Source organism: Phocoena phocoena, chromosome 10, assembly GCF_963924675.1.
Source record: "Phocoena phocoena chromosome 10, mPhoPho1.1, whole genome shotgun sequence".
NCBI lineage: Eukaryota > Metazoa > Chordata > Mammalia > Artiodactyla > Phocoenidae > Phocoena > Phocoena phocoena.
The window spans coordinates 105,134,584-105,149,847 of NC_089228.1; the positions used below are offsets into that span (position 1 = coordinate 105,134,584).

Here is a 15,264-nt window from a genome sequence, read left to right on the forward strand (position 1 = left end):
AGGTGAACTGAAACAGCACTACCTACAGAAGATTGTTTACCCCATTGGCAGTATTGCCTGGGAAGTGTTGGGTCCACAGGGGAACTGCTTAAACACGATGTGCGATGTACTTAACCGTTCGTTTCCAGCTTTAGACGGTGTGCTCGTGCCGTCATCCTGACTGTCATTGCTACAGCTGAAAACTTTTCCATTTTTTCCTAACACATGAGGTTATTAGCCTCTTACTTCTGTTCTGGCGGCTGACCGGGAGCCTTTCTGGTCCGTTCCCACCACTGCTGCTCTGCACAAGTGCTGAGTGATAGACACCAGAAAGCGCCCGCCCAGGACCCATGGGTGAGGTGCTGTGCATGAGGACGGACCTGTGTGTTCTTTCCCGCTGACTTGACCTTTTGTAGCCCAGCTTCCTCATCTGTGACGGGAAGATAATAATACTTTCTAGGCAAAGTTTTGGGGGAATTAAATGAGAAACTATGTCAAACCACCCAGTAAACTCTTGGTGGGGTCACCTTCATCCTCTTCTTCTTGGTCGTGATGTAAAAATAGAGAGCAGTGGCCTCACATTGCTCTTCATCGAATGAGAAGAGGTTTACAGGAAACCAGGTGACAGTGGAGGCGGCGGTAGAGACTTCTCTCCACGTCAGGGAAGAGGACTAAATGCTCACAAGCTGTGACCTGTCCCCACCCCCCCATACCTGACCCACCAGGAACAGCTGGGCACCCTGCCAGTTTCTGGGGCCCTGTTGGTACTTTGCTGTCTCTCTGTGTGTTGCTCTGATACCTGCCCCTAGTTTGAGAAACATTGCTCAGAAGTTTATTTCCTGGTCCACTGATGCAGACGTTTTTACAAAAAGAAAAAAATCAAAGGCCACTTTGAAGTCAAAATAATTACATTTATTTCTTTACTTTAGTCAATAGTCATAAAACAAAAAGAGATGAGAACTGTTCCTTAGTGAACAATACAAGTTATTACCAAATAATCTCCCCTAAAATGCTTTTCATTTGATTTAGTAACTTTTCTGGTACTTTCTACTTTAAAAAGTTAAACATACCAAATTGGTGGTTTTTAAATCCACTCCCTTTTCCGTATTTCAAGAAATGAAATGATGTTGAATTACACACACACACACACACACACACACACACACCCCTCTCCATTATCGTACAAATTTTAAATATGATAACAGCTAAATCCTCTTAAGACATGTTCAGTTATTATAAGAGGTGGGCTGGAAATCAGGCCCTGCACAGGTCAATTCTAGAAATACCCCCTTTGTATACTGTTGCACAAGATCATCCCTGTTTCTACTTAGCCCTCTTCCTCCCTTACAAGCTGTTTCATCTGTGTACTTCAGCTTTGTTTTGAAAGTAAAGACCTCCTTAAATTTAATGACTCCACACGAAGCTCTCACCTAGCACGGTGAGTAGCACCCTTGTGTAAAAATCAGCTTCTCCTTTGCTTTTCAAGTTGTGTTTTATTTGCTGGTTGAATTCTTCTGGCCCAGCTCCTACAAACCCTCACTTTCACTTTCACTTTTCCCCCTGCTTCTACTGGCCTGTATGTTTCTCTGTATGTAAGATGCGCTTTTTCTGACGTTCCTCTTCCCGGTGGGGCCGGCGTGTCCCTGCCTGGGATGTTGTCTGTGTTCCAGATCCAGTTTCAAGCAGGCTCTGGAAGCCCTACCGCAGCTCTCGAGCGGAGCGGACAGAAAGTAAGTCTGGGTGCGGGTCTCAGGGACCTAAACTCCTCCTCTTCAGGTGGAGACTTGGCCTTGAGGAAGGCAGTACTCGGTGGCCCTCAGGTATGCGTTGTTAGCTTGTCTCCCACGCGGCAGAAGGAGGTAAAACCTGGGTTTCATGACGATTCAGAAATTGGTTCTTTTACTGTTTTAAGTGACCGTACCAGTCCCTTAAACTTTCATAAGAAAGTTTATTTTGACTCACTCAGTAAACTATATTCTTACCTGAAATTTTTAAGAAAATACTTCGAGAAACGTAAAAGAGAGGACAGCATAGTAAAATGCAGGACTCAATGATTTTTTCCTTCCAGTAGGTCAGCAGTGTACATTTTGTGCTCTATAATATGAAGTGTTAAGACTAAATTTGTAGACATGACATAATAAAGTTATATACGTTTCGCTAATATTGTATTAATGGTCTCAGCCTGACCTCAAACTTTGCTACTCACGTAACAGGAAATTCTGACCCAAGACAAAGTCTAGGCCAGGCAAAGGTCATGAGTGCCCAGGCTCCCCTCACCTGAGACAGCAGAAACACCGCCGGCCTGGGCCCTTTCCCCAGCCCGGCCGAGGTCCGCCCACCCTTGCAGCTGGCTGACAAGGCAGACAGTTACGGAACCCTGACTGCGTGACACCCTCGGTGTGGCCTGGGACAGCACAGAGGATGTTGTGGACACTCAGAGGGCAGAGGGAGCCTGTAGGGTGTGGACGGGGCTGGGAGGACGGGCGGCAGAGACCTTCCTGGTCTCCTGCTCCTCTCGCTGACTGCGTGGTTCAAATGCTGTCCATTCCTCTAGCGTGAACATCATGAAAGATTGAAGCAGCCCCGTATCGTTAACATGTGCAGCTAGTGCTCGCTAGGCTCAAAAGACCAGTGCTTTTGAGGGAGTCAGGAGCAGCAGGCACCACAGTGAAGGCCAGGACGGGGGCTGTTTCAGATCTGCGGGGAGCGCCGTGAAACCAGGAAGTAGTCTCTTGACCCCAGTAAGCTCATTTCTTGGCTGCTTCCTCTGAGCCAGACGAGCTGTAAGGTCCCTTGTGGCCCCAGAATGATGCGGCTCTGTCTGGCCAGCACAGGGACCAGGCAGGTTATTGCTGGGGTTGGGACTGACCCTGGGTGTTCCTGTGCTTAACTCGCCCCTTCAGTCCCCTTCTCCAGTGTTTGCTAAAGGCAGAAATGCAAGATAAGAGCAACAGAAGAGAGACCAATAGTTGCCAAGGGGTGGGGTGAGGGCAAAGGTGACGACGGACGGGCAGCACAGGAGGATTTGGAGGTGACGGGACTGCTCTGTCCCGACGGCGGGGGTCTTGAGGCTGCTGCGGTGCGTTTAGCAACGGGCACAGAGCTGATGCCAAAAAGAGCACATTTCAGTGTATGTGAAGTGTTTAAAATTAGAGGCTCAAATACCCAAACATCAGTCTGTTTGGGGGAGCATCTAACTAATCTAGGGGAAGGGAACGGAAGGGCGATTTTATGTATAAGGTGAAGACGTCTGCACGTGTATGTCCTTGCAGCTAGCTTCTTTGTTCAGCTTATTTCTGTCATTGAGTCCAGAATCCACAGATGAGTGACTTTCCTGGCCCAGGGAGGCACCGTGGGGCAGGGCGTGTGGGGGACCGGACCGGACCGGGCGAGCGTGTCTGGGTCCCACCCGCCGCCCGCCCGTGGCTGTCAGCGCCTCTCCCCACAGGCTGCTGGAGTTGCTGCTGAGCCGAGTCAGGAGCGGCGTGCACCTGCAGCTCGCCTGCTTCCAGGCCGCCCCTCCGCCTGCCGTGAAGACGCAGGTGCCTTCCAGATGACGCGCTCCCCCGAACGCCCACAGGTATATCTGGGCGGAAAGCACCGGTTAGGCTTGCGATCTCTCTCTCTTCCCATTCCCTTGAATTGGTAGCTTAGGAAGATGTTGGTATGTGTTATATTTCAACCAAAATGACCTGATGTAAAACGTCCAAGCAGCATTTGCTTTGTCGCTTTTATTACGTTAGGCCCCGTATGACTTTAAAATGCCTTTTTAAAACACAGAGTTTTCTCTCGTAGCTGCATGCTGCATGGTGAAGGCTGCGGAAGACGGGGCGGCTCAGGCCTACACCGAAGCATCTTCCGGGGCCTCCTGCAGCTTCCAGGGCACCTGGGGCGGCGACGAGAGATTCATCAGGAAGTTACATGCGAGCATCTGGAGCTTCAGCTGTCCTAAATTGTGCAGCTGTGCTTAAAACCTTTATTTCATACAGATGGCTCCCGAATCAAGTAGACTTTTAGAAAAGCGTGTGGTCTGAATAAAAAGGTGTGACATTTGGGCTGTGCTTTCTGTGGTCCTCCATCCGTGAGTTAACCGCTGCCGCTTTCTATGTTCACAGCGCTCGTGGCATCGGACCTCTTTTGTGTGACTCGCCCTGAACCTGACGTGGGCCTTGCGGCATCGTGCCTCCTGCCCCAGGACCCCCTTGCACGCGTGGGGAACGGCGGGCCCAGGCGCCTTGTGCACGCTGTCCCTCTGGCACCTTCCGCGCCACTTCTGGCCCCTCGAGTGGCCTGCTTGGTGGCCATGGGGGGTCTGCTCTGGTGGCATCTGTGTCACCAGGCGTGGGAGCTGCCGCTGACACCGTTACCAGAGCAGGTCAGGCTGCCACGACCTCCTTCAGAGTCAGCTTCCCTGACCTGACTTTGTCACACCGTTTGCTTCAGAAAACTGAGTCAGGGTTTTAGATTTTTCCAGGGATGTCACAGAATCCCCTTTTCAACACTGGCATTAAGGTCTGTATTAATACGGGGAACTCTGCGGTCCATCATGGCCATGTGCAGTGTCCATCGTTTGAAGTGAGTCCCTATTGTGTTTGTGCATTTGTTGGTGTTGGGGGATGGGGCGTGGCAACTAGAAGGGAACGTTTCACCTTGTACAGATGTGCTGGATGAAGCTTATTAAGAAATATACGGACTGTCGTCTGTCCTAAGCATGTTAACCATTGTATCTGCCACGGCTGAGAACTAAATTACAAAACTGCAATCCTGAGTGTTTGTGTTATTTTAAATATCTGATGCAGCCAATAGTGTGTCTTTAATACGAGATGTAAGTTAGTTGGCGTTTTTTCCCTAAGCATCTTTATTTCAGCATTTTCATTAGCTGTGTAACTTTTTATATGTCTAGTTATAACCCTCACAATAAATATTGGGTTGGCCAAAAAGTTTGTTCGGAACTTTTGGGCCAACCCAGTGCTTAAATCCCGGTTTACCTTGTGTTTGTCTGATCGTTGTTGGAAAGCATTACCAGGGGTCCCGCTGATTCACCTCTTGTTGGGGGCCCCGCCCTGTCAGGCCCGTAGGAGCCAAGACGAGGACTCCGTGGCTCAGGGAAGCACAATAGTGCTTAAGCAGAGGACCAGGGAAGCACTTCTGTGGCTCGGAATGGAGCGTCGGAGCGCGAGCACCTCAAACCCGAAGGACGGGGTTCACGGAGGACTTGCTGGAAGAACAGCTGCCTGGGCTGCAGAAGACGGTTTAGTGGTTAAGAGGAGATCGCTGGCTGTAGTGAAGTTAGAAGAAAGCCGAGAGGCGAAAACAGGCGCCGAGAAGACACGAGGCACCCAGAGGCCCTTGGGTCCAGCACAGCCACGTCGGCCTGGCCTTCAGCACCAGGAAAGTACTGGCAGTGGTCTGGGCTTGCCGAGACTCCTCTATCTGTGTCCCATGAAAGTGCATGTTCCAGAAATGATTCCCTCGTCACAGACAAGCATCCCTGCGGTGGGCGCGGCACCCAAGTCACTGTCTTGTCCCCGTCCTTCATCCAGTTTTTTTGAAGGAGGAGAACTAAAGAGCTTGCACTTGCAACTCTGATTTGGTTCAAGACGGTGCTGGGTCTCTGTCCTGATCATGTGCTGTCAGGTGTGCAGCTGGTGGTTGTATGAGAGCCACAGTATGTTTGAACCAGCTTTTACATCAAGATGAGGGTTCTAAAGTAAGAGTCAACTAGGCTTTATTTAATGCATGGTTAAAGTAATTGTCATAAAACTACCTACCAGTACTGTCGTGAAGGTAAATACGCTCTGAAATCTAAAACATGGATTGAATGTCTGATACGCATAACACAGAACATCAATTTCAATGACTAGCTTTGCTTTAAATGCACGTTGCATATTTGTTATATATGAGATTCATCGTGCTCTTTGTGCACTGATGTCACCTCAGTTTCTGTTCACCCACACTTTTCATTCAGTCTCAGTGTATGTATCACTGGAAAGGCTTTTTGTGCCTGGCCAGGTGATAAATACATAACAAAAATGTTTTCCAAACAGGAGCTGGGTCTGCGGGTGTGCCTGTTGGTGAAAGCCAGGAGCGCCCCTCGGCTGGCTGGCCCTGGAGCTGGCCGCACTCTCCTCCTTATCGTGGGACCACGAGTGTCCCGGCTTGTGACTGTGGCCACTGTTGACCATTGTGCTGGTTTTCGTTGTTTCTGTCACGTTTTTCTCGAATTTCCCTTCCCTCCCTCCCTGCCTGCAGACCTCCAGCTGGGCACAAACAGCCCCTGAGAGCAGAGACCACTGCCGACTCTGATTGCCCGGGAGGCCCGGGGACTTGAGTGGGGCTGAGCCACAGCGGTCACGGAGCGACGGGTTCATGGGAAGAGCAGAGGCCGTCGGCAGGCGGGGCGGGGGTCCAGGGGGTGAGTGCGGAGAGGTGGTGGCTGGGTTTGGCAGCTTCCTGATTTCCTGAGTGACCAGAGAGCAACAGGGAAGGAGTCGGAGGAACTGGAGACTTGGCACCGACTGCCCACCGGCTGCTGGGTCAGCCTGCAGGCCCCTCCTGGGCTCCGGGTGTCCGGTCAGTTCCGTCGGGTCGCCGCTCCTGGACCCTCAGCCAGGGACGTGCTGAGAGCCTTTGCTGCTGCCCTTGCTGCGTTTTCTACGTAGTCTTCCCTCACCCCAGAGCCCCTCCACCCCAGCTCCACGGAGGGCCTTGCAGACGGGCTCAGGTTCGCCTGGAGTAAGTAAGGTCACCCAGCCTGTCGCCCAGCCTGTCCCCTCAGGTCCCCGCCTCAGCCCGCTGCTGGAGCAGCCACAGCTCCATCCCTCCTTGGTCTGGTAGCTCCCTGAGAAGGGTGGGCGGAGGTGGGTGTCTGAGTAGCCACGAGGATTCTGGCTTGGAGGCCTCCTTCCCAGCTCTCAAGCCTTTGCACCGTCGACCTCAGTGCCCGGCTCCGTCGCTCTCTGCTTGAAGGATTATCTCCTTTTCCAAGTTCTCAGTTCCTGACGTTGCTCTGGGTTGTGATGCCTTTTGGTTCCTAGTGCTGAATCGAATGTCTTTAGATTCTGGGAAGTTGTCTTGAATCATTTCTTTGAATCTCCTCTGCCCCTGGTGTGTGTGGTATTGTTGTTTTTTTCTCTTTGTTTTTAGTATTAGGATCTCCTATCCTGGACCTTTTTAAAATTTTAAAAATCTTTTCCCTCTTGTTTTCTCTTTGCCTTTATCCTACTTCCTGGGAAACTTTTACATTTACTGTCCAGCCTTCCTGTTGGGTTTTCCATTTCTGCTATGTTGTTTTTAATGTATGAGTTTTTTGTCCCCTGAATATTCTTTTTTATAGAGTCCTGTTTATTTCTTATTTCTCTGGGAATAATAATACACTTCTAGAAGTTTTTTTCTTCTTCCATAGTCTCCAGTTTGCTGTATTCTTCTGTCGTATGCATTAGAATAAACATCATAAGCTTTCTTCAGATTTCTAGCAAGCTTGGATATCTACTTATATTTCGCGGTAGAGCACTATAAAGCTGAATTGGATTGTGAGCTCCCTGCGGTGGAAGGGGCTTATCAACTATGGGCTTCAACCAGGGTGGTCTGGATGGGCCTTTTCATTGGGGGAATCCCCTAAATTGATATATTTAGGTCACTTCTCTGGGGCTGATAAGATTTCCCAGAGGGGGTTCTTCTGATCTCATGCCAAGTGGGTATGAGGTGCCTTCAGCGTCTGGAAGCAAGAGCAGGAAGAAGGCTGGGAGGTCACGTTTTCAGGGCAGCACCCCTGCTCTCACCTGGACCTGGTATCGCACAGGCTCCTGTATTTACCATCGTGGAGAAGGAAGCCCTGGCTCTGCTGAGGGGGACAGGTGAGGAGCCCTGGGAACATCTGCCTCTTTCTTATCAGCCTTTGAGCCGACCATTCAGTTTTAGCCCAACTTTATCCCCACTTTCAGGAGTTGCCACACCACAAGTTCTTGAGCCTTTGGGGCTCAGTTTTGCCATGTAAACTAGGCTGCATCCTTGCTTCTTATACTGCCAGTTTAGGATCTGACTTTTTTAGGTCAGCTACATCAGTTTCCACTCACTCATATCCTTGGCAGCTTTTAAACTCCTGTGGCTATTTCGTCTCCTGTTCTTCTTTTTCTTTGCAGATATACATATATATTTATTTAATTGTATTATTAACTATCTCTGTATAACTACATCTGTACTGTTGTGTGCAGTAGATGGACTGTGTGCATGTACTGGGTATGGATGCTGTATGTACACACGTACACACACACACACACAAATGCACTGTCATTTTCGTAGGGTTTTGGTTAGAGCTAAGGTTAATGTGTGGTTTTAGTCTGCCATCTGTAACTGAAAGTTCAGGTTAACTTTTTGTTTTTTGTTTTGTTTGATCATAACACCAAACTCCTTACATGTGCATGGTCTTCAGGTTTGTTGCTCACAAGACATGATCATTTACTGCAACTTTCAAAAATTGAAAGGCATATTAGGGGAGAGGAGCCATGGCCTCCTGTTGATGACCCCGCTCCCCACCCCCAGGGGTGACAGTACCAAATCAGACTTAGTGTGCAGAAAACATCTTTTATCCCATAATTAGAAATAAGTCTCACAATACAACAACGATGAAGTCTTACCAGAAAGTCAAACTTGAACACCTAGATCTACCCACTTAATCCATAGGAAACACAGGGGCTAGAAGAGCATATCCATGGACAGCCAGCAGAATCACTGCAGGCAGGCCGCGGGGACGTTACGGGCTCAGTTTCAGACACTGCAATAAAAGGGAGAGTCATACAGATTGTTTGGTTTCCCAGTGCATATAACAGTTGTGTTTATACCATACTGTAAGTGTGCGATAGCATTACACCTAAGAAAAATGTACATGCCTTAATTAAAAAAGACTTTATTGCTAAAAATCACTAGCCATCATCTGAGCCTTCAGCGAGTCATAATCTTTTTGCTGGTGGAGGGTCTTGCCTTGCTTGGTGGTGGCTGCTGGCTGATCAGGGTGGTGGTCTCTGAAGGCTGGGGTGGCCGCGGCCATTTCTTAAAATAAGACCATGAAGTTTGCCACATGGACTGACTCTTCCTTTCACGGACAATTTCTCTGTAGCCTGCAATGTTGTTTGATAGCATTTTACCCACAGTAGAACTTCTTTCGAAATTGGAGTCCTCTCAAAATCTGCCACTGTTTTAGCAGCTAACTTTAGGCAGTATTCTAAATCCTTTGTTAGAATTTCAACAATCTTCACAGCATCTTTACCAGGAGTAAATTCTATCTCAAGAAACCACTTTCTTTGCTCATCCATAAGAAGCAGCTCCTCATCTGTTCGGATTTTATCCTGAGATTACAGCAGTTCAGTCACATCTTAGACCCCACTTCTAATTCTAGTTCTCTTGCTGTTTCCACCACATCTGCAGTTCCTTCCTCCACTGAAGTCTTGAGCCCCTCAAGGTCATCCCTGAGGGTTGGAATCCACTTCTTCCAAACTCCTGTTCATGTTGACATTTTGACCTCTTCCCATGAATCACGGATCCTTAATGGCATCTAGATTGCTGAATCCGTCCCAGAAGCTTTTCAGTTTCCTTTGCCCTGATCTATGAGAGGAGTCACTGTCTACTGCAGCTGTAGCCTTGTGAAATGCATTTCTTAAATGGTGAGACTTGAAAGTCAGGATGGCTCCTTGATCCACGGGCTGCAGGATGGATGTGTTAGCAGACATGGAAACAGCATGAACCTCATTGTACATCATAGCTCTTGGGTGATCGGGTACCTTGTCAGTGAGCAGTAATATTTGGAAAGGAATCTTACTTTCTGAGCGGTAGGTCTCAACGGTGGGCTTAAAATAGTCAGTAAACCATGCGGTAAACAGATGTGCTGCCATCCAGGCTTTGTGGTTCCATTTATAGAGCACGGGCAGAGTAGATTTAGCATAGTTCTTAAGGGCCCTAGGATTTTCAGATGGTAAATGAGCACTGGCTTCACTTAAAAGTCACCAGCTGCAAGAGCCCCCTAACGAGAGTCAGCCCGTCCTTGAAGCTTTGAAGCCAGGCGTTGACTTCTCTTAAGGTTTGAAAGTCCTGGATGGCATCTTCTTCCAGTAGAAGGCTGTTTCTTCTGCGTTGAAGGTCTGTTGTTCAGTGGAGCCACCTTCGTGAATTATATTAGCTCGATCTTCTGGACAACTTGCTATGGCTTCTCCATCAGCACTTGGTGCTTCACCTGGCACTTTTCTGTTACTGAGACGGGCTTCTCTCCTTCAACCTCGGAACCAGCCTCTGCTGGCTTCACGCTTTTCTCCTGCAGCTTCCTCACCTTTCTCGGCCTTCATAGCATTGAGGAGAGTTGGGGCCTTGCTCTGGATTAGACTTGGCTTAAGGGAATGTTGTGGCCAGTTTGATCTTCTATCCAGACACTAAAACTTTCTCCATATCAGTAGTAAGGCTGTCTCACTTTCTTACCATTCATGTGTTCACTGGAGGAGCACTTTTCATTTCCTTTAAGAACTAACTTTTCCTTTGCCTTCACAACTTGGCTAACTGGCACAGGGGCCTTATCTCACCTTTCGACATGCCTTCCTCACTAAGCTTAATAATTTAAAATGAGAGACATACATCATTCTCTTCACTTTGGATATATTTGAAATTTTCCGTAGTAAAATTTTTTAAGGAGGACGGACATAGAAAGATAGCCACTGAATAACCCAGCTCATTTATACTGAAGTGTCATCAACTGAACAAGTACAGGTAATTGATACCGAACCCTTTCATGACCGGAAAGAGATGACTGGAGAGTGAGTGGGCATCAGACACCTGCAGGGGCCGAGAGGCACCGTGAGGACCACTGTGTGCCTGCACGTCCTGCTGAACAGGAAGGTGCGGGCTGAGCTCTGTGCTAAGGCAGGTTTTCATGGGTCACGTCATGAGGAATCAGAGCTGCAGTCTTGTCTTAGCATAAGTAGGACAGTGATGGTTGCTGCAGGCATAGGTTCCAGCATATCGTTGTGGGTATATTTTCAAAGTCTCAGAAAAAGGATGATCTCTATGAAAGGAGGTAATTTTACGTAGAAAAATGAAAGTATTTCCCTTTAGTTATGCACGCTAGGAGTATTAGTATTTTAGGGGATAATGATTATAGTCAGAGTAAAGCTTAATGTTTCAAAAGGTACTGAGTTCTAATTCTTCTCCTTGCTGGATAAAATCCTATCAGATGACACTCTTGCAGATAACAACCATAAACTACAGCCATAATTCATAAAGCAACAACCTGAAGGCACTAAGGAGTGAACAGAGCAGGCAGAATCCACACTCACATTATCAGAGGTACATGGAGTGATTTCCCATTTTTGTGGCTTTTAGCTGGGAACCAGGTGTAGTTGGCACACCTGGTGTGAAGAGGGTGACAAGGGGCGCCGGTGGGAAAACTGATGTGTTTCTGCTCTTAGAAGATTGTATCCAGAAAAGTGCAGCTACTGGAGAGAGAGGGAGAATTTTAGAAAAGAAGGAACCAGAGAAGAGACCCCCAAATTCTGTTTGTCTAACTCTCTGGCTGACACCCCTGAACAGCACCTGAATGAAGCAGAACAGTTCAGCTAAAGATGAAGACGCAGCCTGAGATGAAAGCTACCGGTCAAGAAACATGCAAAGACTGAGTTTGCAATTCAAGTCAAATCAACTGCATTTGGTTGCTGATCCAGATTATTGCAGCTTATCTCCTAATGTCTAGAATTAACACCCAAAATCACCTGACACATGAAGAACAAGGACAATGGAGGACATTTTCAAGAGAACAGGAAAATCAACTGAGACCAACCTCAGTAGACCAATGGGTATCATCTAAAATATAGAATAGAGAGGAGAATGTTTAGGATAAAGTGTTAGCTGTAACCAGATAGTGTGACATATGTTTAATCAGAGTTCTAGAAGGAGAACAAGTAAGAGAGGCAAAAAAGATAAAGAGCAACTCCAGTAGCGGCAGTAGAAAAACAAGCTGTCACAGGTGGGGCAGGTTTTGAATTCATTCTGACCTCACATCAGAAACTACGGACCCAGGAGAGAGTGAAATAGCCACGTCTGAAGTGACAGAAGGAAGAAACTGTCAACCAGACTTCTATGTCGAGTGAAAATATTCTTCCAGAATGAAAGCAAAACAAAGACATTTTCAGATAAAACTAAGAGAACGTGTTGCCAGCAGACCTGCACCATAAGAAATGATGAAGTTCTTCAAACTGAGAGGAGGTGACATCTGATGGAGCCTCACGTCTTCAGAAATTGACAGAGAGCATCTGAGATGGTAAATACACCTCAGTATTTGTACAGACACCTACGTGCATGATATAAATACATCTCAGAGCTGAGGAGATACAAAACTTCCTTTGCTTTTTTCTTCTCTAAAGATTTTTATGATACATGTGACATACTTGTAATATGTCTGATGTGGGTTTATAGCACCTACAGGTGTAACGTGAGAGAAGGGGGTATGGACATGTGATTGTAAGATTTCTACATGTTACATGAAATAATAATTGACTGCAAATGGACTGTGCAAAAGGGATAAATTATTATCCCACAACAATCAATAAGTTACATAGAGAAGTGTAGCTTAAAAAGCAATAGGAAAATTGTAACGGAAAAATTCAGTTACAATTTGAAGTATTTCATATTCAAATAATATTTAAAAGGCACGAAAGGAAGAACAGAAAACAGAACAGTAGAAAACAAACAACAGGATGGTTTACCCAAACAAAACCATAGCAACAGTTTCATCAAACATTAATGCACTAGACATTTCAATTAAAAGGCAGCGGATGTCAGAATGGATTGTAAACAGCATAAACCAACTATGCTATATACAAGAGGTGCACTTTATATTTAAAGGCACAGTTAGGTTGAAAGTAACTGGATGGAAAAAATACACCATGCACACAGTTAAGCATAAAGAAGGCTGGCGTGCCTATATTAATATGAGATAAAGTAGGTGTTTCAAGACGAAAAGTGCCAGATGAAGAATTTTTCATAATTATGAAATGGTCAGAAAGACATAATTCTACATGTGTCTGGTAGAGCATTAAAATACATGAAGCAGAGATTGACAGAATTAAAGGGAGAAATGTGCGATTTCGTTATTCTCCTATTTGGAGAGTTTTAAACTCCTAGGCAATTGACACAACTAGACAAAAAAATCAGGAAAGACATAGGTTCTGAGTAATACTACTAGCTACCTTGATCTGAGCAACATTTATGAAACACCACTACACGGCAGCTGTAGGGTACACACTATTTCTTAAGTTCCATGGAACATTTGCTGGGATAGACTGACCATACACGGGGCTGTAAGACAAATCTAAAAGTAATAGCATATAATCATACAGAGAATTAAATTGGAAGTCAACAAAATATTTAGGAAAGCTAAATATGTGGAAGTTAAACTAACACACTTCTAAATAACCCGAGTCGAGGAGGAAATCACCAGAGAATTTAGAAAATATTTTGAACTGAATGGAAAGTAAATAAATGGAATGAAACATAAAACATGAAAATTTGGGGGATGCAGCTAAAGGAACACTTAGGGGAGAGTTACGGACTTTACATGCTTGTGTTAGATAAGAAAACAGATGTCAACTGACGACCTAAGATCCCGTGGTAAGAAGGGAAAAGGAAGCCCCACGTGGTGGGATGAAGGACAGTAAGGGTGGGAGGTGGTCGGGAGGGTTCTGAGCTGGCCGCTCCATCCAGCCTCCGGCTTCAGCTCTGCAGATGCTGGGAAAGCTCCTCACCTTTCGATGCATCTGTTTACTCATCTGTGTAGCAAGTGTTCGGGCTCAGATGACACACACGCTGCTCTAGATTTCTAGGTGCTTCCGAGGCTGAAAAGGAACAGAAGTGGGATTTTAACCATAGGTATGTACTGGCAGTTGCTCAGTAAAGATGCTGAATAAATGAAGCCTCAAAACGCGATCACGTCTCCAAGCATGAGATTGACTGGTTTGTGTTCTCTCAGCACTCAGGAATGTATTCCAGGGACATAGATGGGACACAAACAGTTGGCTCTGCCTCATGCACAAGACCGTTGACTTATCTGCCGGTGACTTTGTTCTCGCAGTCACTGCAAACCAGGGGTAGGAGGTCCAAGTTGATTTCTGTTTGACTTGCTCCTGAGGCCCTTGGAAAATCATTGTCTTTGTTCTTTGGGTCTATTTCCCCTTATGAGTTGTCTGCATTATTTTTAAGATTTAATCAGACACTCGGCAAAATGAAATGTTTTCTGCCTCAAAATAAATTCTGGTAAGACAGGCACAAGGAGCATCTCTAATATGCCCCCAGCTCTCTTTAAATAAGGTTCTTTCTTAAAGTTACTGGATTCCTAAAATAACAATTTAGAATATGGCTCTGATGTCCAGGAGGAAGCACATCACTGAAATCTCAGACTTTAATAGATCGCCATCCTTCTGAGTAGTACTGGACCGTCTCAAGTTAAGTTCTCCAGACCGGCTCCCAAGAGGCCGCCCCGTCAGACACCCCAGGCAGCTACGCGGGGCAGTTCTGGACATGTGGGGTTCAGCAGGCTGCCTGGGCCTGCGCTCCTCCAGATGCCAGTTAGGGGGTGTGGCCAGAACAGGACGTGATGAGCAGAGTATCTGGAGGAGAACGCACACTGGAGCGAAACACCTCCAGTTTGCCAACTGGCAGCATTAACATATTTTTCGGCAAAAATGCCAGAGAAGCAATGCTCATAACTTGAATTTAATCACAAGGAAACACGAAACAAGCACAACTATGGGACATTCCACAAAATCCCAAACTAATCGTCTCCAGAGGGTCGAGTCGCAGAAGACAACCAGGTACTGTCCCAGGTTAGAGACCCGACAGTTACCTGTGATGCATGGTCCTGGATGGGATCCTGAACCGGGAAAAAGACATCAGTGGACACTTGGTGACGTTTGAATAAGATCTGCAGATGCGTTAATAATTAATCCTATCAGTGTGAATTTCCTGGTTTGGGTCATTGTGCAGTGATTAATATTTGGAGAAGTTGGGTGAAGAGAAGGAATATGCAAATTCTTTATACTATTTTTGAAACTTTTTTGTAAGTCTTAAATTATTTAAAAATGAAAAGTTGTTTTAATTTTTTAAAAAGAAAAATACAGAAAACTTTCAAATCAGTGTGTATTGGTGAGGAATTAAAAAAACAGTAGAAACAATTAATTTGGGGGGAGGTGAAGCACAAAAAAGAGAAAATGGAAAATGTGAACACGAAGGTAAGTATATTTTTAAATGAATTGA

At 46.3% G+C, this 15,264-nt stretch overlaps 1 protein-coding gene across 1 annotated transcript in view; it reads left to right on the plus strand.

The window, feature by feature from the left end:
- The window catches only part of EXOC2 (exocyst complex component 2), a 124,326-nt gene extending 120,767 nt beyond the window's left edge, over positions 1-3,559 (plus strand). The window contains exons 26-27 of the mRNA XM_065884586.1: positions 1,650-1,709; positions 3,428-3,559. Of these exons, the coding sequence (XP_065740658.1) occupies positions 1,650-1,709; positions 3,428-3,536 (169 nt within the window). The 3' untranslated portion in view covers positions 3,537-3,559. The remainder of the gene's footprint in view (positions 1-1,649; positions 1,710-3,427) is intronic.
- The last annotated feature ends 11,705 nt before the right edge of the window (positions 3,560-15,264 follow it).